This window comes from Lissotriton vulgaris, chromosome 6, assembly GCF_964263255.1.
Source record: "Lissotriton vulgaris chromosome 6, aLisVul1.2, whole genome shotgun sequence".
NCBI classification, from domain to species: Eukaryota; Metazoa; Chordata; class Amphibia; order Caudata; family Salamandridae; genus Lissotriton; species Lissotriton vulgaris.
The window spans coordinates 1,508,714,990-1,508,738,504 of record NC_141694.1 but is presented as its reverse complement, the minus strand read 5'-3'; the positions used below and the strand labels follow the sequence as shown (position 1 = coordinate 1,508,738,504).

At 44.9% G+C, this 23,515-nt stretch overlaps 1 protein-coding gene across 2 annotated transcripts in view; it reads left to right on the top strand.

Annotated features, from left to right (window-relative positions):
• Window positions 1-23,515, top strand: part of TRMT6 (tRNA methyltransferase 6 non-catalytic subunit) — a 173,979-nt gene that overhangs the window by 23,965 nt on the left and 126,499 nt on the right. For both annotated transcript variants that reach the window (XM_086927683.1, XM_086927684.1), the window contains exons 2-3: window positions 5,458-5,585; window positions 14,183-14,292. In XM_086927683.1, the coding sequence (XP_086783809.1) occupies window positions 5,458-5,585; window positions 14,183-14,292 (238 nt within the window). The remainder of the gene's footprint in view (window positions 1-5,457; window positions 5,586-14,182; window positions 14,293-23,515) is intronic.

The following is a 23,515-nucleotide window of genomic DNA, read 5'->3' as shown; positions in this document are numbered from 1 at the left end:
ATGATCCACATAAGCTACCAGATCATTTATGAAAGGCAAGAATAAAATGCGTGCAAAAACGCACCCCTATCTAACTCCCCTACAGACCGTAATTCGATCTGCGATTTCCCCCCGCTGCCCAAACCTAACTTGGGCAAAATTGCAGTCATGGAGTCTTATAATCAATTTTATAAGGTAAAGCGTACCCCCAATGTGAGCTAAAATTTGCCACAACTTAGGTCGGGGACGACGAGGTTGAATGCTGACCTGAGATCAAGAAACACCACCTGCACCCTATAGCTGTACAAGTTTCCAGTACAATAGCTGGAGTCGAAAGACCTGGTGTAACATACTAATGTGCTCTCACAATTCTGCCCGCAGGAAAGTTAATATGTTTGACGCAGCTGTAGTTTGCTCAAAATAAACCTCCCAAAAACCTTTGGCACCATCAATTAGGCTTAGAGGCCTAAACTTAAAAATGGGAACAATCTGAGCTCCCTCCCAAGTAGTGGGAATAGGAGCCCCTTTCAGTGTATCATTAAATAATATGGTGAAATAAGGGGTCCAAACATCAACCTCCTCTAGAAAAAGATCTCCAGGTACATTTTCTACCCCTGGGGCTTTATGCCTCACAGTTCTTATGGCTTGCCTAATTTCCCCACTACTGAAGCTTATTTCTTCCTTGGGACCACTGAAGAGAAAAGGCAATCCCAGTGTGGTTTCTGAGCTTGCCAAAGTTGTCGCAGGTTGCCAACCAAGTGTGCCTACACTATTCTCCTCTGGAGAGTATAAATTAGTAAAATGGGCAACCCATTTAGACATTGTGATATGATTTTCAACTAGGGGAAAACCCTTCACCAGAGCCAGTGGAGATAATGTTCCAGAAGGTATATGAATCTCCTCTTTTAGCTGCTACTGTAGACCTGTCTTGCTTGTTGGATCAGCAGTCTGACATTGGCCTTAATAGCACCTATCAGTGCCCCTTGAGCCTCAGTACACCAGTTGTTATACCAAGAAGGAGCACTGATTCTCCTATCAATTCAAGTGGCCTCAACAAAGAAATAATCTCTCAGTTTATAGGATATGTTGGTATGGATTTCACTAAAATTGGACAGTACCACTCCACCCACTCTGGGAAAACTTATTGCTGGTAGTATTTCCCTCATACCATAAGCAACAACTCTGTAGATATTGAGTTATGATTCCCTGGAGCGAGATGGCAAGCTCCATTTAACCCTTCGGCTAGTAGAGGACAAGGTTAACCTTCTATCTAGCCGCTCATTCTGGTTTGGCTGAGCTACTGATACCAAGCTCCTCAATTCCAGGGAAAGTATATTATGGTCACTATCCTGGTGGGTAAGTACCTCAATATCTATTAATTTGATGTGGTTGAACATCAAGTACGATGTAATCAATAAGACTTGTAGATAGATATCATTTATTTCGCCACCAAGCCATAAAAAGTTGCATAAATAAACAATTCCAAGGATCATCGTACATACAAAGTTATTACACTTAAAGAAGTTCAGATAAAACCACCTTAGATAAATGATCACAACTAGCAATTTATTGTTATAAGTGCAGTAGAACTTGGTCATATCAATAATTTCAAAAGCAGAGGTAAAACCTCTTATAAAACAATCTAAAAAGATAAAATATCAGATATTATGGGTATAAAAAGAATTGTGCATATGACAATCTAAAAACCGATCATAAAAATGAACCCCGACATAAGCATAAGCATCAGACCGTGTCCTGTTTTTTTTTTATTTATTAAAGGGAGCGGCTGGTAGGCGCCAGGTTAAATGTTGCTCTTCAAGATGACCATCAAGGTTAAGTTTTATCTGTAACCTTCTTTCTTAGTTTCCACGCACAATGCCGATACCGAGATGCCGCAAATGCTAGTTGTTCGCTGGTATCGCTCTTGAAGAGTCTCCAGGCCTCCCAATAGTGTCTTAACCACACAAGTTTGCATACTGCTTAAAGCCATTTCTTATGCACGGGCCTATATAAGAGACAAAAAGCATAAAGTGGGCCTTGGTTTCATCAATGTTCGGACAATTGGGGCAAGATTTTACAGGGGAGGGGGCATTGGTCCATGCTGAGGTGTGAATTCTCAAAGGTAAAAGCCCACATTTAAACTGAACATATAAGCCTTTGGCCTGAAATGGATGTATTCTATCCATATACGGTTAAAAAACTTCAGAGAAACTTGTGATTTAGGAACTGACCTGTCAGGCTACGGTCTGGATAGGTTGCCAATGTCAGGGTCATGCCTGCTTCCCAGTATAGCTGTTTTACTTTTAGTGAAACACCCCTGACAATCCACTCTAGGGAAGACCCATAATTCATCCATGCCTATTATAAGTGAGGTTTCTTTTATAGACTTCAACCGAGGGGTGCGTATTGACCTATCTAGACCAACTAAGTCTCTTACGCAGTCTCCATAGGTGCCTAGTTCTGGCGTGGACTGCAATCTAATCCAGTATAGCAGTGGTTTTATTTTTATTGTTAAGTGTATAGGACTGAGTGCTAGATCAAGTTGTAATGGGGTAGTGGACTAGCTTGGGGGGAAGTTTGAATATACCTTTTAATAAACTTATTTTCAATCTTGGTTAATGACACCAATGAGGTGTGGCCCCATATCTCAGCTCAATATATATCGTTTTTGCAGAGGCTTTCTGTTGGAGTATGGCTTTACTTTTTTCCTTCTGTGGACCCCATGTTTGACTATCACTTAGTCTCACCCCAAGACAATCGAAATGGTATACCTTTTCTAAAGGAAGTTCCTCAATTAGCATATTGCCTTTATATTTTATGTGTTGGTTTAAAAACATTACCTTGGATTTTTAAAGGGTTTCATTCGAGTCCTCTTTCCTTGCAAAAACTAATACAAGCGTTCAATTCTGTTTTCAGACCCATAGGTGTACGAGAAATCAGCAAGGTATTGTCTGCCAACATCAAGATAGGGGGTGGGTACCCCAGCTAGTTTGGGGGCATCATTCATACATTCTTTCAACTTCCTCACTGCACCATTCATGTATAAACTAAAAAGTGATGTGAGAGAGAACGGACCCTTGTCTGACTCCTTGATTAATCTTTATCTTTTCTGTCAGATCCCCTATGTCGTTCCATCTAACTCTTACATTCTGGGGTCAGTTGAACGAGCGTTTCCCATCTTTGTCTGACCGTGACCTGCCATTCCTTGCTCTCAACTCTTATCTTAGCACAACAGAGTGTGGTTGGCGAGACAACCGTTTGTTTTATGGGGATCGCATCATTACAGCAAGTGTAAACCATAGACTGTCTTCCTCAACTGTTTGGAACCCTACATGAGCGTTGAGGTTCAAAGTGGCAATTAAAATCCCCCGCTATAATCTTAACAGACTCTACTGCTAGTTTAGTCTGATGGGAGGACAACATATGGATTACACTTAATTACACTTTATTTGCTGTTGGCCTGCAGTAGACATTATAAATATAATGTGTGACCATGCCTGGTGAGATCAAAGCAATGCACATCAAATCTGGCCAATCCAAATCTTCTTTCTCAACACTACATGATAGGGTTGTTTTGACCCAAGTCGTCAAGCTCTCCATCAGCCTACCTCTCCCTGATGTAATTGCCTCTTTGCTGTGCGATACAAAGGACTGTTCGACTAGGTTTCTTGGAACAAACATACTTCGTGTACATATATAAGGGTGCTCTGCTCAAGGCAAGGCAACTTAGATGAAAGCCCTGCTGCATTCCAAGATATCATTTTAGTAGTAGGGTTGGGATAACCCTTTTCGCACTCACACCCCCTCCACTAACAATGTTAAATGGGACCAAGCCTTTCATAATCCTATCCTTGCATCCATTCCCCTTGTCAACACCGCAGATTTGAAATAATTCCACCTGGGACTCTTTGTTCCCTTCTCATTGGAGGTACACCAGAAAGAACCACCACTGATGGACATGACTTTGGGGGAAAAATCCATGACGGACAGCATTACAAATTTAGAGCGGTGTCTCTGGCCAACACTGTTCAGCAGCAGCCTAATTTCTGACTTCGTTTTTAAGCTTGGGGCCACAACTTACTCTATTTTCCTTGTGGTCCAAGCTATTGGGATCCGGCCTTCGCAAGTCAGGCAAGGATCTAGGTGTTGTGTATTCCGCAGGGCCAGGTAGAAGCCTCTGAGACTTGCTATGGTATATTGCAGGGTTTGCCATCTGGTTTAGCCTTGCAGCAAGGGTTTTTTCAGGGCACTGAGCAGGTAAGTCCCACATGCATTTCAAGTTTGTCATTGATTGCTCAATAGCGTCTATCTAAAGGAATATAGGTGAATATTCCATCTGCAAAAGAGCCATCATTTTATCCATGCAGGCCTCAATCATGCTCTTTACCTCGAAGGATTCAAAGGAGTAGACCGATGGCTGCGGATTGGCTGGAGTTTGCCTGAGCGCGGCCCTCGCGCATCCCGCACTGTGGGACTAGGCTATGCGCTTTGTAGCGCCTAGAGTTTGCCAGGTGCAGAAGATCAATAAGGGCTGACTCCTGGGGCCCTTTATAGTCCCCAATGACCACACAGGCTCTGTGACACCCGCGCTGCAAGACTAGTCAATGCGCTTTGTAGCCCTGAGAGGTTACCAGATGCAGAGAATCAACAAGGGCTGCCTCCTGGGCCCTTTGGCTGCTCTGTGACACCTCAAGATACTCAGTCTATCCACGCAACCCACTTTGGAACATGCGTTACGTGCCTGCTTAACAATCCAGTTGGCTCCAAATCACATATCTAGGGATTACGGGAGCTTAACACATCTAATCAGCAAAGATCTATGCTTTTCTTGGCTGGGCAGAGTGGCAGCCATCAAAATGGCGGTGTATCTGCTCCTCTCAAGTCCGAGAGATATTTCTTGATCTAGGAAATGTTATTATTTTAATGGGCCTTGTTTTGACAGTGATATCATTGTAGTGACTGTGCTAATTATGCTACTTATAGCATTTTAAATAATCGCATAATAAATCATTGACTCGACTTGGCTGGCTTGGGTGATCCATGGTCAAACCCAAGGATTTAAGAGGAGGATACAGCCGTATGGAAATCTGCAAATATGAGATTGCCCAGTGCTTTATTGAATTTGTTGTTAGACATTTCTATGGTGGTAATTTCATTTATGGTTATTGTGTATTAAATTACTGCTATATGATGCTTCCAAAGTCTAATGATTGTTCGAAGAGGGGTCCTAGGAATAATGTTGGCGTTAAGACTGGATGCCAGAGTTCATTTGTGTGGTTTCCAATTTTCATTAGTTTGCTGTTCACATTGTCCTGTACAGTCCAGGTGGAGAACTAGTGCACAATCTGATTGGGGAAGCCCAGGTCTTGGGCTGTATAAGAACTACTGCACGCTGATCGGCAATTTGTTTTTCATGCAGGAAGATTTGATGACCAAAGTATTGACCGGGTGCATTTAATACATGTTTCTCTCCTATAGAAAAGTCATTTTTGGAAAACAATGGATTTTTTTGGACAATGCTATTGGTCAATGTTATGGAACAACATTCGAGATCGCTGGTGGTGGGAAGCTTCTGCCTATGACGAAAATTGAGGACACTTCAACAGGTAAGATTTTGGAGAATTGTTCGGGAGATGTATGAGATAAAGGAATAACCTGGATAAGGATATATTCATGTCTTACCATCAATAACCGCTTTGAAAGGCGCTATCAATTTGAAATGTTTTTCTGTGTCCTGTATAAAGGTTACCCTGTAGCCCTGGGGTGTTGCTTTATTTCATACAAATGCTGTTTTGTCAGTGTTTGACTTTGCAGATATGATTACCTTCATTAATGGTAACGTTGTGACCTGTTTTTTATTTAGCAATTCAGATGACACTTCACCCATTTCTAAGTGCTGTTACTATTATTTAATTAAATGTTATTCAGTCTAACAACCTATGTTGGAATAAAAGCGGCGCTCTCCTTGCTGTTTAATAACCTGATGTGAAGATCACAGAAAATGCCTGTGGTGCATACAGCAGTTGGTAAGATCTTTTAGAGATGACTGGGGTAGAGAAACGGGAGTACTCCACTTTGCTGGGATTGGTAATTCAGGTAAAGGTAGAAGATCCAATTTCTAAAGTAGCAGTGCTGAAATGAATACAGCAGATTCTTGGCGAGCTTTGGGAAAAAGATATCCACCAAAATATTATTATTTTGGTATTCCATCTGTTCTGCAAAATAGTTATGAGGTAGCGTCAACGAGACAACACAATCAGTAATTTCACAATATTAGTAGTAGAAGGGATGGAAGCCTATAAACTTAAAAGAAAGCTCCAATTTGTGACAGATTAAAGATACAGGAGCGTTCCAGAATTTCTGTGTCTCCTTAAGCAAAGGACTATGAAAGAGTTTGTGCATAGGTGGCTGGTTTTGTTCCTTTCAGTTACTAAAGCAATCTCATCCTTGTAATTGAATGCATTTATCAAACAATACATAATTCAGTTAGGTTTGGCATGTAGAAGACTGCCTTCTTTGCAGCCAGGAGAGTAGGATAAATTAATCATTTCTAAACAACCTTTCACTAATGTACAAGAAGGTTGTACATAACTATATCGAAAGCCACTGTATAATGGGGGATTACAACACCACCACTTCACTGTGGAATATTAAATTGTTCATTCATTTGGCGACACCTCCACGCTCCCATTGAACACCTGCTCAAATCTTGTAAAAGAATGGAAAAAGTCTCTGGAATCAGAATAACCATGGTGAAAAGAGCAGGTAATCTGGGTTCCACCTGGCTATTTCCTGTGCTGGGAGCTAAAACTCCTAATGACCACAAACGCATACAGAGAAACATGCCTGAGTCTGTCCCAGGTATGCTAACAGCCTTTCACCCCTATTTCAATCAAAGGTTATCGGAGGTCTGGTTTTTCACTACCCCTGTGTTTCCAGAGTAGCCTTACCAGCGATTTTAGATTTAGCTTGCTGCCTAAGCATGAGGATGCTATATCGCACTTGTTGGACTTGGCCCTTCTGGCAGGTTCACCCCTTAACTTTTTGCCTAGTGACTTCTGGTCTTTGCGCACTTTGACACTGTGGCGCAGTGTAAAGTGCGTGCGCTCCCTGAGTGCGTGTGTTGAGATAGGAATGCATGGGGAGTGTCTGTGTCCCTGGCGTGCATGCTCAAGTTTGGTATGTACAAACTCGTGAGAGTGAATGCTGCGCAATGGTATGTGCGGCGTGTATGTGTCTTGTGCAGAAGCGCCACTTCTAGGAGTTGGCATATTAGTGTAAAATATGCCTGGCGTGTGATTGGCTGGAGCTCGCTGGGATGCCAGGCTCCAGGAAGTCTGTGTGGGTCTGCCCCGGTGGTGAATGGAGAGATTAGCATGCTGATGTGAGGGAGGGGCTGCGCCTGTGTCCTGAATGAGGCTGGGTTTCCCCCACACAATGCTTGCTCTGCCCCCTGTGGTGCGACTGATGACCCTAGCCTGCCTGATGAATGAAAGGGGTGGTTGAGCCATCAACAGTGCTCACAGATCAGCTGCGACTGGTTCTGCCCCCACCCTGCACTTACAGACAAAAGAAAAGGTGTATAAAAGAGGGGCTGTGACCCCATGAAAATGTTCTTGTTCCCAACTTGAATCTACCAGGGGCATGCTGCTGCTTGGGCTCAGGGGAAGGCTTGCCTCCCTGAGCCCTGCCCAGCCCCTGGACTGCTGAGATGCTGGATTACCTGAAGGACTTGGTTGCTTTCTGTGCCTTCCTAGCGCCTGGGAGCACTGTATTTCTGTCCTAGCGCTTGGGAGCGCTTTATCCTGCTTGTAAGCGCTGGGAGCGCTCCATTTTCACTTATAGCGCTTTCCATCTGCCCTAGCGCTGGGAGTGCCGTATTGCTGACCTAGCCCCTGGGAGCGCTGTTTTGTTCATAGCCGGAGCGCACCCGGCATTTGCCCCCAGATCGCATCTGAGCGAGTGCCTTCCTCGCGGCATATTTAAATTAGGGAGGGAGCCCACCCCTCGTGCGCCTCTAATTCACCGCCGCAGCCCAGGAGTTTGTTCAAGTCCCCGCCGGGCCGCCGCGCTGCCTGCGACGGCCCGGAAGCGGTTGGGCAGCCAATCCCAGCGCGGCCCCAACCAGAAGTCCCGCCCCATCGCGGCGAGAGAGAGAAACTACTGCCCGAGGAGCCACGAAGGCTCCTGATTGAGTCCCGGTCCCGAGATGGGGGACCGGGTGAAGAGCGGCCGGGCGCATGGGGAAGGTGGGGCTCTCATGTGGTGAGAGAGCCCCGCAAAGCGCTACCGCCGCCCGAGAGGCAGAACCGCCGCCGAGCACCGCCAGAACCGGTGAGTGTGTTGAGGGAGAGGAGGGGCGTCTGGTCACATTTCCGGTGCCCGCCCCTCCCCTCCAGAGCGAGTATCGTTGTGCTGAGCGGCCCGTGAGACCTCAAGTGATTCCGAGTCGCCCGAGAGGGGCTCCGCCTACCTCCAGTGATGCTGAGTCCCCCGAGAGGGACTCCGCTTGCCCCCCACCTTGTTCTCGAGCCCTGAGAGGCTCCAACGTTGGCTGCAGTTCCTGGAGAGCCCGAGAGGCTCAGGGGGCATTCCTGTCTTACGAGCCCAGAGAGGCTTAAGTGCCAGACCTTTGTTTTGAGAGTCCAGAGAGGTTCTCCCTTTGCATATTTATTCCTTGGAGCCTGAGAGGCTCCCACGATGCCCCGCATCATCATCTACAGCTGCCCAGCACTTTGTGGGCAGCTGCCACGTTTAGGTTTTGGCGCAGTGGCGCAACCTGGACCCTGGACTTTTGATGTAAGTTCTGTTATAATGTGATTTCTGTGAAGTGTTCTTTGCTGCACCTCTGAATGTGTTGTTGATGCATCATGTGCCTTGTTCCTTACACAGCTGAACGTGTGTTGATGTGTCATGTGTTCCTTACACCGCTGAATGTAGGTTTCTGCATCATGTGTTTTCCTCCCCTACACCTCTGAATGTGTTGTGATGCATCATGTGTAATGTGCCTATGCCCCTATTTGTATAGTGATACTTAGGTGGTTGTTCTTGCTAGTACAGGTGGTGCTAGTGAGGTCCTGGTTCCCTGCGTGACCTGTTCCTAAGGTGGTTAGGATTGTATAGGTGGTATTTACCTGATTACCAGTAGTTACTGGTTGTGTGCTATTTTGTGCTACAGTGATTCTCTGTTATGTTCTAAGTGATATTCCAAGGGCTTGATACTGAGCTCGCCCCCTGACCAGAGTCCCAGGACCAGTGGACTCTATTGTGCCTTCCCTGACAAATTGCTGGGACTTGTCTGATCTCCCTTGGGCTCCTGGAGCCTCGCTGAAGTGTGCCTCGCTCATTCCCCTCGGCAGCTCGTGCACGGCAGCCCGTCCAAGCCTCGAGCAGCGCCGCTCTCCCCTGAGCCGCACCGCTTCGCTGGGTCGCCCGCATCCTGCCTTCCCCTCCTCTTCTGAGCCGCACACATTGGTCGCCCCAGAGAAACGCTTGTAGCTAGCCGGCCGCCCGCTCAAGTTTGCTAAGGAGATCACTCGCATTATCCCGCAACCAGGACGGGAGGTACTGTCCGTTAGGCTCTATGTTCTAAGTTCTAGGCCTACAAGTATTGTATTCTAAGTTCTAAAAGTGCTGATGCCTGACAGTGGTCCAGGTGGCCCTGTCTTGTACATATCCCCTGTAAATTCTGCCCGTGCCTGTTGGCACATTGTAAAGTGTGTTTTTATCTAATGTGTTTTGGTGTAATACAAAGGCTATTTTTATATATAACCTTTTGTGGAGTTTCCTTTGTGGTGGGCCTTGGGTGTTGTTGCTGGGGTGCGTGTGCAAATACTTAACTCATATCGCCTCCAAGTTTAGCCTTGCTGCTCGCGCCACGTTACCTAGAGGGTGAGCAGGTAACTCCCTTGCCCTGACTTAGGAGTGGTGATCTCTGACTGACTTTGGCGCAAGCCCTGGCCAGCCAGGGATCCCATTTCTAACAGCACTTATTTTGACTTTTGCTTCCTTTCTGGAGAAACCTACGTAGGTTGTTGGAGAGCCAACAAAAGAAAGCGGCAGGAGAGGCAGACTCATCCTCGGTGGGGGGGGGGGGGGGGTCGGAATAACAATTGCACAGTTAAAATTATTGCATTTTGATCCCCTTTTGAAGATACTATTTTCAGCCCAATTTCTGGATTATCTTCTTTAACTGTTTTAGAAGAGGGGAATTTTCACAGGAGTGTGGCGTCTAAGGAAAACAAGATTTTGCTATCTGTTGAAGCTTCTACTCTCTTCCAAAATAATCTATCCATGTACTGCTCTTCCAGTCATGTTCCCATCAACCGTACGGCATTCAGTTTCCTACATTTTTCAAACGAGTCAGGTTGGTGCATTTAGCACTGTGCTTTCCTATGGGACTCAAAATCTGGACCTTACAGAGGGACATCAGATCCTGCAACCAACCGCTGCAGAGACATGTCCTCCTTGCAGTACTTAAGTACAATATATGTGTGTTTGTTGTCACTTGTAGTTCAGCAATGCAATTACCTGTTGATGACCTTTGTTGATAAGTAAGTGTTAACCTGTGCCTGACAGTGCAGGGACCTGTAAGAAACTGAAGGAATAGCTCAGACACATCTGTTGTTGACCTTTAATACAGAACACCTTCCATAATCCTCCTGAACCTACATGCAGCCTCCAGTAAGGCTTTCCTCTGTCTTTACTCATCGCCTGAATTACCATGTGGGCGCCTTGGCAGGTAGTAACATTTATTATTCTATGTATTTTACTTTGCTGCAGCAATGTCTGGATCCGTCTCAGCATGGATTCCGGACAGGACACAGTACAGAATCAGCTCTGATAAAATCCGCCGAAGGTATAAGACAAGAGAAGGATGCAGGAGGCAGAGCCGCCCTGATCCTGTTGGACCTGTCCGCGGCCTTCGATACGGTCCACCACAGGATGTTGGTGGACCGGTTTGGGGCCTGCGGAATTCAAGGTAAGGCCCTTAAGATCTTGCAGACCTTTCTCTCCAGCAGGACTCAGGTGGTGGCACTGGGAGACTTGGAATCTGCCCCTTTTGCACTCCCCTGTGGAGTCCCTCAGGGTTCTTCCTTGAGTCCGACTCTTTTTAATGTGTACGGCTTCAATTTACTTTCAATCATAAGCAGACGAAACGCAGATGGTAGTGTCGCTGCTACCGGGTGGAGTGGAAGACACAGCCGTCAGGTTTAAGAACTGTATGCGTGAGGTCAGCAACTGGATGGCAGAAAACTGTCTTAAATTGAATTCTACAAAAACTGAAGTCCTGCTGTTCGGGGCCAAAGACAATTTTTGGTCCCCAAGATGGTGGCCTGAGGAAATGGGGACAGTCCCCTCTCCAGTCACTAAGGTCAAAAACCTGGGGGTTCTGATGGACGACGCTCTCTCCTTTAGACCTCAAGTTAACGCCCTGTCCTCATCCATCCACTAGGTCTTAAAAACAATACGAAAAGTTTTGCCTTTTCTCCCCGACGAACATAGAAAGACAGTGGTAACGGGACTAGTAATGTCTCGGCTAGACTACTGTAATAGCCTGCTCTTAAATGCCCAACAGGGGCTGCTGAACAAACTTCAAATTTTACAAAACGCGGCTGCCCGCCTCATCACGGGCACACCCAAATTTTCTTCGGTAGCACAAGATCTGGTAAAGCTACACTGGTTGCCAGTACGCAAAAGAATAGCTTTTAAGACACTCTGTGTAGTTTTCAAAGCATTAAAAGGGCTGGGCCCTCACTGCATGACCCCTCTCTTCCAGTGGTACAGATTACTAGGATTCATCTCGCTTGTCAGAATTTAATTGGAAACCACATTGCTCTTGGAAACATTGTGTTAAAAGCAAAATGACAATCGTGAACATTACCTGCGCCATCTTGTCTGGTGGAAATTTCTATGTGCACATAAGCTGCAGTCATTGTAATCTATCGCAGCCATTTTGTACTCTGTTGGTCACCTTTGTTTCACCCTGCCCCTACTAGCATCCCTCTGACCGACCTGGTATGTGTGCTGGAGGCTATAAACTCTATTGCCACAACAAACCTTGGCGCCACTTGCTGTCACAAACTTGTATTTCCTCTCATCTCTGTTTACAGGCAAACCCTTGGACACTCTACCTCTCACTGCACCTAGTTACACAAACCGGTTCGAAATACCAAAAAGACTCATGCAAACATGATTTATTGCACTGCAAACAGCAAGACTTGTTTTTACCAACAATGGGACCTGTTTTTATCAACAGAACGGACTCTTAGATCTGGCCGGTCTCGCATGATTTAGACCCTGAAGCAAGGTCCAGCTGCAAGATAAGATTGTCTGTTTGACCTGGGTGGGAAGAGAGTTACTGTTGAGCTTGTGTGGCAACCTGCCCGGGGCAGGGACTCAAAGCTTGTGTAACCATGTTGATGAAACAAATGCATTGTGTAAAACCTGTATAAAAGGAAGAGCCAAAGGAGTTATCAGCAGAGCACCTGCCTCAGACATCCCGGTGTCTGTAGTTTACGTGATCTCCTCATGAGAAATAAACCTTTTTCTTGTCTTCCAGTTGCCAGCGCCTGCCTCATTATTTTGATAGTGAACCCTAAGTGAATTAGAGGTGGAACCCTGCACCGGGCATCATTGAGGGTCTTAGAAGGCTCGCTGCCTTTCACAATCTAGGATTGCCTAATACTCATTCGACACTGGGTAGGAATGGAAAATGTATGCTATTGGTAAAGTGAACAGAATCCAAAAATAAAAATGACTGCCCAACCATCTCTTTTTCACATTTTCCACCTCTTTAATCTTTGACCCCACATTATAATCAAACCTCTAGGTTAATGATGAATCGTGATCGGCGCCGTCCTCCAGCATCTGAAACTGACCGAAATCTCACCTACTATTTAAGATGTGTTTGAACGGTTCAAGAACCTTACTGTGCAATGTGTTCACCAGGGTACATACACAGTCCAGGGATTCTGTGTGCCATCAGGCATTCAAACTTCACACTTTTCCTTTTTATGTAAGATAACTCCTAATTTAGCATGGCTCGTGCTGCCTAAAATATACTTGTATTAAAGAAGTTATAACGTTAAGATTTTACCTTTTAGTATATTACCTTTACATAGTTCTCCAAGAAACAAATAAAACAACTTCAATTCAAACACAGTAGGGTAATGTGAAAGATGAACAAAAAAAACTCAACACTCCCCATGATGTGGAAAATGCAGATGTAAATTTGAGTTTTGTGACTCCATTCACACTCCTCAACACCAAGAATATATATACCTCCTTTGCTGAACATGGAAATATTTCTTGTTTTGAGGTGTCTGCTGTGGCCATACATTGCTCTCTTTATGTCACTGTGCAGGGCTAAAGTTAAGTATTTTACTAATTGCTTTGTCTTGAGAAGCTGGAAATGTTTCAAATTGCAGGAAAGCCTTCGTTGAGTTATATTGTTCACTTTTCATGCCGTTAAACACTGTTTGTGTTGGCCTAATCTTGCACAGATCCAGACTCACTCGGTCTGTGGAAATTTCTATAAACACTGGCTGTTTCAGTAATAAAATGGTGGCTCACCAGGATCTCCCTGTCAGTTAACACACTACCTCAACATTGTTTAAATAAACACCTATTCTGTTATTACATGAAGAGCTATGTAAAGAATGTTTTTTTTTTATTAGATAGGGACGAACGAACCTTATAAATACTCTACTAACTTCCAGTTGTGCCAGTAATAACTTACAAACACCCCTGCCTGCTGTGCAAAGAATCCTGGAGCTCAGACATCTTCATGAACTTGTTCCCGCAGTGTACCCAAAAATTACCTTCAAGTCACAATTGGAAAAACATCACATACAGAAAATGTAGATATTTCTGCCTGGGTTCATATCTTATAAACTGGGTTATCACAAGAATTTGTACGCAACTTATTGGAAGCATTTGTTAGCGCTTGAGATTTTGGCATTATATTGAAGGAAATATTATTCTATTGGCAAATACATACCTATATGACCATACAAACTTAGTCACAGGTCAAGGAGGTGGAACCTGACGAGATCAATTCTTTTCAGAGCAATAGCTAAATCCATCAATGTTGTGGATTGGTAATGCAAAGTCTACCTGCCCTTCCATTGGGCTGGCTGTTCTAAATGGCAACATAGCATTGTTTAAAAACATTTTAATGATCCTCTTTGCCATCTTTTAGAAACCGTGGAAGCTGGTGCAGACAATCGAAACATTGTAGATGATGGAAAGTCTCAGAAGCTGACTCGAGATGATATTGAGGCATTGAAGGAGAAGGGCATTAAAGGAGAGGTAATTTAATATTTTTTTCATTAAGTGGTAAAATATCCATTTGATTTACACTGGAATAGATTTTTAAATTGTCGTGACTCCTTTAAGTGATATTAGTCACACTTAATTTAAACATTGTACTGTCGTGCCATGCATTTGTATCCGAGACTGCATCAAGCTAATACTTAACGCACTAGTGCAACCTTTTTATCTGGAATTGTTCAAGGATAAAAAGTTTAAAATATTCTGGCACAACATGTGGCCCATGATAAAAAGCCATTTTGTAACAACTAGAGTTGTTGATAGTTATAGTGTACTGTACATTGACAGGACATGGGTAGTGCTGTATTTTCAGATAGAAGGGCCGAATGGATTTACTTGGCAGTCATGAATAATGAGCACGTCTGTAGTCTAGATCAGATTTGACAACAACCTTTTGTGTCTTTGGAGAAATCCAGTTTGAACATAGCTGCGATCTGATTGAACTTGCTCACATCAATTTTGTGTCGCTTAAGACAGAAAGGTTTTGCTTTGACCCCATCTTGGGATTTTCATTCAATCAGGTCATCTCTGGTATTGGTCATAAGCATAAGCTGAATGTTTGATTTACATTTTTGAATTACCAAAAACCTAGTGATCAGTGTGGCTTGGAACGATCAGTCACTTCTAGAGTGTTTAATTATGCCTAAGAACCACATTCCTTGATTCAATATTTAATTTCAGCTTTTAGATCTTAAGGAATCGTGTAAGGTCCCTTAGGTACCCCTCTATGTGATTTGAGTTGTAAAGTTTGTTCAATCAAAGTATTATATCCAGGATGTGAGAAGACTGAGTCCATTGTTCTTAATAGATGGAACAAATCTTGTTTTGTACTCTGATAAGGAGGGAGTGTTCGTCAGGCTAAAACATGCTTCTGATTTTGATCTGGGAAAAGGTTATCAGTATCCAATGGTTTACTGGCTATAGGACCATTTTCTTGCACCTGTTAAATCTGTCTTTTTCATAAATTGACAAGTCACACGTGGATTTGTGGATTATGCTTTGTTTGTTCTTCGAGAAACCTTTATAATCAGCTCAAGTGCCTGAAAGGTTTCATGAAGTTGTAATAGGAGCTTATGATCTAATGTCTGCAAAGGCACTGGATCTCCCCAGTGAAAATGACTCCGTCTGGTTCTATTATTATATTATGTCCCCTGCTTTTTTTGATCCATTTGAGAGTTCCTTGTAAGTGATTCTGCAGTCTTGATCTACCAGAGTATTTTGCGTTCCTTCCTTCCCCTACTGCTTTCGCAGTACTTTTGTATTGTCTGGGGTAGTTTATCAAGTAAGAGGTCAAAAGGACTGAATACGTGGTGTGCTGCATACTATAGATCAGATCTGCATTAAATCCGCTACTCTGTCCTTCCATTATTGTCCAGCTGTTTCCCTAAGCATCTGTTTTATTAAGGGATTCTACCCTCCATTCATTCTGACAATCAAACCTATGATGAATTGATCTCACGCCTCCCTTGAATCGCAACCTCATTACAAACCGTGGGCACCCAATAACTATTCTCTCCTATGTGGACCAAGGGCTTTCTAAGTGGCTACCATTCATGCTCCAGTCCCTGCTGAGGCACCGAGACAATGTTAATGAATATCAGGGAAGAGGTACTAAACACAAACCATCAAGGATACCCATAGGCCTGGATTTTGTTACCGCTCCAGTTTTACCTACCTCTTGTGTGGAGTACCTGAAGGCTTGTCTTTCACGGTATTCAACTTTTACATGTCCTCATTTGCCCTTATCCTGGGCTCTGACAAGACTATTCTCTACTCTATTTCAAACTTTAAGATAAATCTGCATACCTCCCAAAGGTCTTCACTGCCTTTCACATATTTGAAGGAACGTGGTGCTGTTTGAATGTTGTTAAAACCAAAAATCCAGCTCCTAGGGTCTATTAGCGGCGCCCCTTTTCCAGTCACCATAACGGAGTCAATCATTTTGTTATGTGGTAACAACACATATCCTTTCTTCTGTCTAAATATGTTTGAAAGGTTACCCCCACACATAAGATCATTGCACGTAGCTAGTAGAGCTACAGAGCTATTGTGTGTTGCAGGGTTCTTGACACTAGGTCCTAGGAGAGCTATGCGTGGTAGCCTTTGAAGCGGACTTCTCACCCCACGTTAACCTTTTGCCCAGTGCCTTATTTAAATGTTAGGCGAAGATTTTGTGAAGTTTTTAAAATCTTTTTCTAAAGATATGGGCTTTATGGGTCTCATCCAGATCCTGGCTGAGGCCAATCTTGAAACTTCCAAACACAAATATTGTTGCTGTCCAACCCAATTGCCGGAAACCTTGTGCGTCTGAGAAGCCGCTTTGTTTACTGTAGAGCCCTTCAATGTATTTTACTTGGCTTCCAGATCCATGTAGTCTCAGCAGTCTAATTCTTTTCAAGTCTAAGTTGCACTCTTACTTTGCACCTGTTAAATGGAAGAAACACCCTTAATTTCTTTTAGGAAACAATCTACCTTTTTTTTAATTTTTTAATATTTTTTTAATTTTTGAAAACCTTTATTGCACAGTACCATAAAACAAGTACGGGCCTACAACCATCCGGCCGGCCTCGACATCTTTAGGAGCACATTAGCAAACAATACGGCAACTCAGTAGTATCTCAAATCAAGTACAATCAACCTGGGTTACACTGGAGATATTTGCACTACCGAGAAGCAGGAGAATTAAGGTTTATTTTAAAAAAAATTGTGAAGCATATTTAAATAGTAAAGACTAGAAAGGATCAGAGTCCACACAATCCGTCCAAAACTGAAGTGGGCGACGTCCATCAAAGAAATCCAGCAAGCATTGAAACATAATCAAAATGGCGGCAGAAGGATATCTTAAAAGGATTAACAATCGCACATTATGTTGTGTGCCGGTCGCTACCCACCCCACTTTGACCCACTCCATTGACCCAAGGAAAAAAGAGAAAGGAAAAGAATGTAAGAATAAAGAAAAAAATTAAGGCCCATAGAAACTGAAACGGACAAAATAAAATCCCCCCCCCCCCCTACCTCCCACCCTACACGCATGCAGAGGCTACGGCCTACCCCCCCCCTAGCAGTGTGCCTGTCGCCCAAAAAAGAGTACCCGAAATAAAGAAGTAAAAGAAAGAAAGAAAAAAGTATACATGTAAAACCAGAGGAGGGTCAAACGTATATGTCCGAAACAACCAGCATGTATATTCTCGGCCGCCTTTCCCCCGACCCCCAATCGAAGCAGAACCAACGTCCAGCTCCCCCGTCTACCCATCACAGTCCCAGCAATGCAAGCAACAGTAATTAAGAAGGGATAGCATCTTCAACCTTGTCCCTTTCGATCCAATGTGCCGACGAGGTACAGTAGTAAGGTAGCCTTCTGGAATGGGATAAGTAGCCGGAATGACCACAGCAGGACAAGGCGCTGTCCACCGATATCTGTCCAACTCAGAGCCATGTGGTCTACAAATGTACAAAAAGGGGCAATACAGAGCAGCAATCCTCCAAAGTTAAACAGCCAAAGCATAAGCAGCATGCCCAGGATACGATAGCAAGACTCGCCAACAGATCCCGAAGGAGTTGCCAGACATGGCGTCCAGAGGCGATTCCCCAGCCTCTGTACAAGTCCAGGAATCCCATACCTCTCCACAGCTGTAACAGACAGTATCGCGGCGGCATCCAGCTCTCGCATCTCCAGCGCCTCCATGTACCTCCGGATAGGCAGCTCACAGTAGTCGAACCCAGGGTGTGGCGAAGCGCTCTGCACGCGAACGCCAACTCGGCCAGTCGAGGGTAACGAAGGCAGAATGGCATCTAGTCGGCCCCCCACAAGGCAGCTCGCAAAATAACCAGAGCTCTCAGAATATCGCCGATCTTCAAGGACGCCTCAGGAGAAGAGGATGCTGCAGCTCCCTGCACATGGGGCTCGCAAACGTGTGGTAGTCCTCGAGCCTGTCCGCAGGCATCCCTTTCTAGCAGCTGGTAATCGCATCGGCGCCCCGATGAGCACAGCCAGGTCATGGGGACAAGGGCGGCACACTCCATTCCGACACCGCACACGGTTGCAGTGCGGCGTCGGCCGTCGTAAACACCCTCAGCAACAGATCGGGTCGTCCATTTCAAGCGCTGAACGCTCGGTCCAAAATGGCCCCCTTCGCAGCGCTTGAGGATGAAAAGGCTCTCAAAGTCGTCCAGGGGGAAGGATACAAATGTATCACTGGCAGCGGTGATGTCGTGGAAGCGTGGAGGTCAAAGGGATTGAATGGCTCGCTGCTGCGGAAAACTCAGCGTGGCAGCCGCTCTCTGCCGGCCGACTCCGCCCTGCCTTCAGTGGCCGCTGTTGTCGTAGTCAGGCCGGCCGCATCCGAGAACAAAGAACCGGTCACTGCCATTGAACACCAGCAAGGAAACAAGGACGCCCTGTCACTTCTGTCGCAGGGAGCACGTCGGGGAGCACACCGTTGGAATCAGCGTCACTTCCCGGTTCCAATACCTCGACACAAATACAGGATAGCTTGCAGGATGAGTAGCGGTATGGAAGGAAAACAAACGGGTCGGCGGAGCCGAGGGTTTAGGCGGCCATCATGGTTGCAGGCTAGACTCCTCCAACAATCTACCTTTTTATTTACATTACCCAAAGTGGACATGATGACATTTAAATTTGATGAGGAGCTTGAGTTGTCAGTCTGCAAAGAAATGTTTCTCTTGCCCATAATGTATTCTACTTGTGCCTTTAATCGTTCTTTGATGCAAGTGTTTTCCCATGCCTCCTGTCATGGACTGCATATGACAGACAGATCGGTGTGCCACCCAGTGTTGGAATTTAAGTGGACGTTTTGAGTATTTAGTGCGGCTTCTCTAATTTGTTTATTAATGGGCCTTGCCAATTGTCTTGATTCTGGTAGGTGTATGGATTCAGTGAGGACACCCCTGTTTTAATATTTTCAACTGATTACAAGTTGTAAGTTCACGTGTCTGTGTTATGTTGCTTCCCAACTGTTTCATCGTTAAAGGCCAATATCAGCCATATGGAAACTAAGCTACACCCTCGGAGCCTTGAATCCCAAGCAGTGTTATTATTATTATTATTATTAGTTGGAATTTTATATAGCGCGCGGTTACCCTCGGGCATCCCAGCGCTTGTTCAAAACTCCGGAGGCTAGTAGTAGAGAGGAAGCATTCGTCTGGGAACAGGTGGGTCTTAAGTAGTTTCCGGAACCGCATAGTACAGGTCTCTGCACGTAGATTCAAAGGAAGCGCATTCCACAAATTGGCTGCGTTCACTGAGAATCTTCTGCCACCCGTCCGAGCTCTCTTCACCCTGACCGTTTGCAGCAGATATTTATGATCCGAGCGCAGGGCTCTGGTAGCCTTGTATGGGAGCACCATACTCTCCAAGAGGGGAGGTCCCTTCCCCTGAAGTATTTTGTGAGCTGTACAGAGGGATTTAAATTTTACCCTCTCCCGCACCGGAAGCCAGTGCAGTGCTCTTAGTGCCGGTTTAGCTGACTGCCTCCTAGGAATGTTCATCAGCAGCCTTGCTGCTGCGTTTTGCACCTGCTGGCGTTTATTGAGCGTTGCTTCCGGAGTGCCCAAAAAAATCGCATTACTATAATCCAGCCTCGATACAATTTATCCCTGGATGAGTAATTTCCTGGAAACCGGTGGAAGGAGGGGCAGGACCTTACAGGCTGACCGGAGTACAGGGGTGTGGAATTTTATGAAATATGTACTTGTCCATGGGACAAGTAGCTTCATAAATCTACAAGTCCTGTAACAAAATCCACTTGTCCATTTGGTGCCATGTAGTGCGCCGTCAAATAATGGCTGCAATCTCTTTATAGAAGAGCTCTGATAATAGCCTCTCTGGTTATGTCAGGCTATTACTATAGAAGGATTTGAATTTTGGAGTATTTCACCAGCTCATCTCTAATTTTTTCCCATACTGAGAAAGGTCGGCAATTTACCCCTGACAATGGCAGAAGTAAAGTTTCTTCCAGGGCCGGGAAAAATTTGGTTGGAGAAAAAGTGAACTTGTAAACAGTCAACAGATTTCCGCTGGGTCATATTCATATTTGCTTGTGCTAAGATGCAATTCTCAAATATTTTCTAGGACTACGGTTTCCTGGCCTACTTAAGGAAATTCATGTGAATTCATGAAAAACGTAAATCTGCATTAATACAAAGACATATATCATGTGTGCACTTTTGTGACTAACATTTGAGCCCCTTATTAAATCGGAGTTAACCAAAACCTTGTGTTTTTATTAAAATGCTATCTCTTCCTATCTGTGAGCTGGCTTCATTGTGTGTCACAGCATTTTGCTCTTTTACAAAGTAGTTTTGTTCAGAGCCAGGAATGTCTATGGCAATATGGCCTATATGAGACCAAATACTAGCGGTCTAGTAAGAACGCGCTGGCATACAGCACCACGCCTACCTGATAATCCCAAGGTAGAGAAAGGATCATAGTGTAGGCCAAGTGAGTAACCAGAAAATTAAAATACCCAACACGTTGATCCAAAGTTCTTATGACACCAAGCCAGCGAAAAAAGAAATTGGAATCCTCACTAGAATAGCTCTCTTGTCTCTTCCATCTAAGCATCTATCCATTCATCCTTTCACCCACTGATATTTAGCATTTCACCTTTACATTGGCACCCATTCATTCTTTTATCCATTAGCCTTTCACCAATCAGTTCGTCCGTCAGTCCATCTGCTCATCCATTGCCAAACCTACCCATCCATCTCCAAACCTATCCATTTTAACCATCCATCCATCCTTTCGCTCATCCATACACCCTCCCTTTCACTCATCTATCCACCCTCCCTTTCACTCATCCTCTCCCCCTTGACCCATCCATCAATCCATCCTTCCACTCATCCTTCCATTTATCTTTTACACTCATCCATCCTTTCGCTCTCTAATTCTTACACCCTGTAACTCATCCACCATCACCGTCACTCAACCATCCCGGTCACTCATTCATCCATCCATCCAGCCTCACTTCCACTCACTCATCCTTTCACCCACACATACATTCATCCTTTCACATTAATTACGAATCTTTGTCTGCCGAGCTGCAGACAGAAGAGGCCCATCAAGAGCTCGACCTCTACTGTAGCTGCTAAAGTGGGGCGTTCCCGAAGCCCCTGTTCCAACCTATTCTGCCATCTCCAAACCTATCGATCCAACTGATCCATCTCACCTTCCTTTCACTCATCCATCCTTTTGCTCATCCATCCATCCTTTCACTCAACACATCCTCCTTTTCACTCCTATTCATCCATTCTTTCATTCATCCATCCATCCATCCCATCCATCCTCCTTTTCACTCATCTATCCACCTACCATTTCACTTCCTCCATTTATGCTTTCGCTCGTCCATCCACCCTTTCACCCGTCCATCTTCCGTTTCGCTCATATATCCATCCACCCTTTCACTAATCCCTCCATCCACCTTTACACTCAACTGTCCACCCACCCATCCATCCATCAACCCTTCCACCCACCCATCCATCCCTGCCCACTCAGCCATCTATCCCCACCCACTCAGCCATCTATTTATCTACTCTCTCACCCATTAATCCACCCTTTCAATAAGCCGTCCATCCTTTTACTCATCAATCCACTTTCAACCTATCCATCCACTCGCCCATCCCTTTATTCACCCTTGCACTTACCCTACCATTCTTTCAAGCATCCATCCTTACATCCATCCACTCATTCATCCATGTATATATCCTTTCACTCCACTCATTCATCCATCTATCCAGCCTTTCACTCATTCATCCATGCATCTATCCATTCACCCTTTCACCCTTTCACTCATTAATGTATGCATCTATCATCCACTCTTGCACGTATTCATCCATGCATCTATACATCCACCCTTTCACTTATTCATACATGCATCTATCCATCCATGCACCTATCCATCCACCCATTCATTCATTCATTTATGCATCTAAACATCCACCCTTTCACTCCACTCATTCATCCAACTATCCATCCAGCCTTTCACTTATTCATCCATGCATCTATCCATTCACCCTTTCACTCATTAATTTATGCATTTATCATCCACTCTTGGACATATTCATCCATGCATTTATACATCCACCCATTCACTCACTCTCCCACCCACCCTTTCAAGTCCATTATGGGCATTTGTCTGCGGACCTGCAGACTGAAGAGGCCCATCAAAAACTCTACAGCTGCTGTAGTTGCTATAGCGGTGTGTTCACAATGCCCCTGGTGCAGGCACAAAGTGAGATGAGAGGCCTAGTGCAAGGACAGAATTGGGGGTGGCCTTAGGCCTGCATGAAAGCCAATGGGGAAACTAATGAGCTTTAATGTAAGCCCTCGATGAAGTAAGATATGAGAGGCTAAGGGGAGCGGTCAGGGATGTCAGAGAGTGCAGCGGAGGGTGGAGTGGTGGGGTTAGCAGGTTCAGGCACCGGGTATTCTATAAGGTGTACAGGAAACTCAAAGTGCCAAGGAGGGGGTGCATGAGAAGGGAAATCAAATTGAGTTGAAGATGAGCAGGGATATTGGAGCCCTATGAGGCCCAGGAGTGGAGCGGAGAATACAAGGCAGGGGTCATACAGTTCAAGTCAGAGCAAGGGGCCAAGAGGCACAAAAAGCAGCCTCTAACATGCCATTGCTGCAAGTGTACTGGAGCTGTAGAGGCTCGATGTGTGTCTCATGCTTGTAGAAAATAAAACGACCAGGGGAGAGTCTGGAAGCCACACAAGCTTATCGAGCTGGCTCTAACTTTGAGCTCTGCTTTATCATTTTGTTGTTCTGCTCTGGGGAAATTAAAGTGCAGACCCCAGCTTTTGCATTGACCCTTTCACTGCCAATAAACGGCTCAGAGCAACTTATTTACTGGCTGTGACCTACAGGGTTGAACAGCTGTGTATCGTATTACTATAAAACTGTCTATTTGTCCTTTGGACAAAATGTAAATTAAAACCTCTTGCCCTCCTAAGAAATCCAGATGTCTCGGGCGTCGGGAGATAGGAATTCCCCACCCCTGGGAGTAGACCAAAACCTACTCCAGCAGTTTTTTTAGCATGGGTCTTGAAAGATAAGTCTTGTTCCAGCCACACCCCCAGGCTCTTGATCTCCTTTTTGGGGCTTGGGGGATCGCCAAGACAACTAGGCCAGCTGTTTGGCGGCAGGGAGGGCACCGACTGGCCCAACAGCATCATCTCAGTT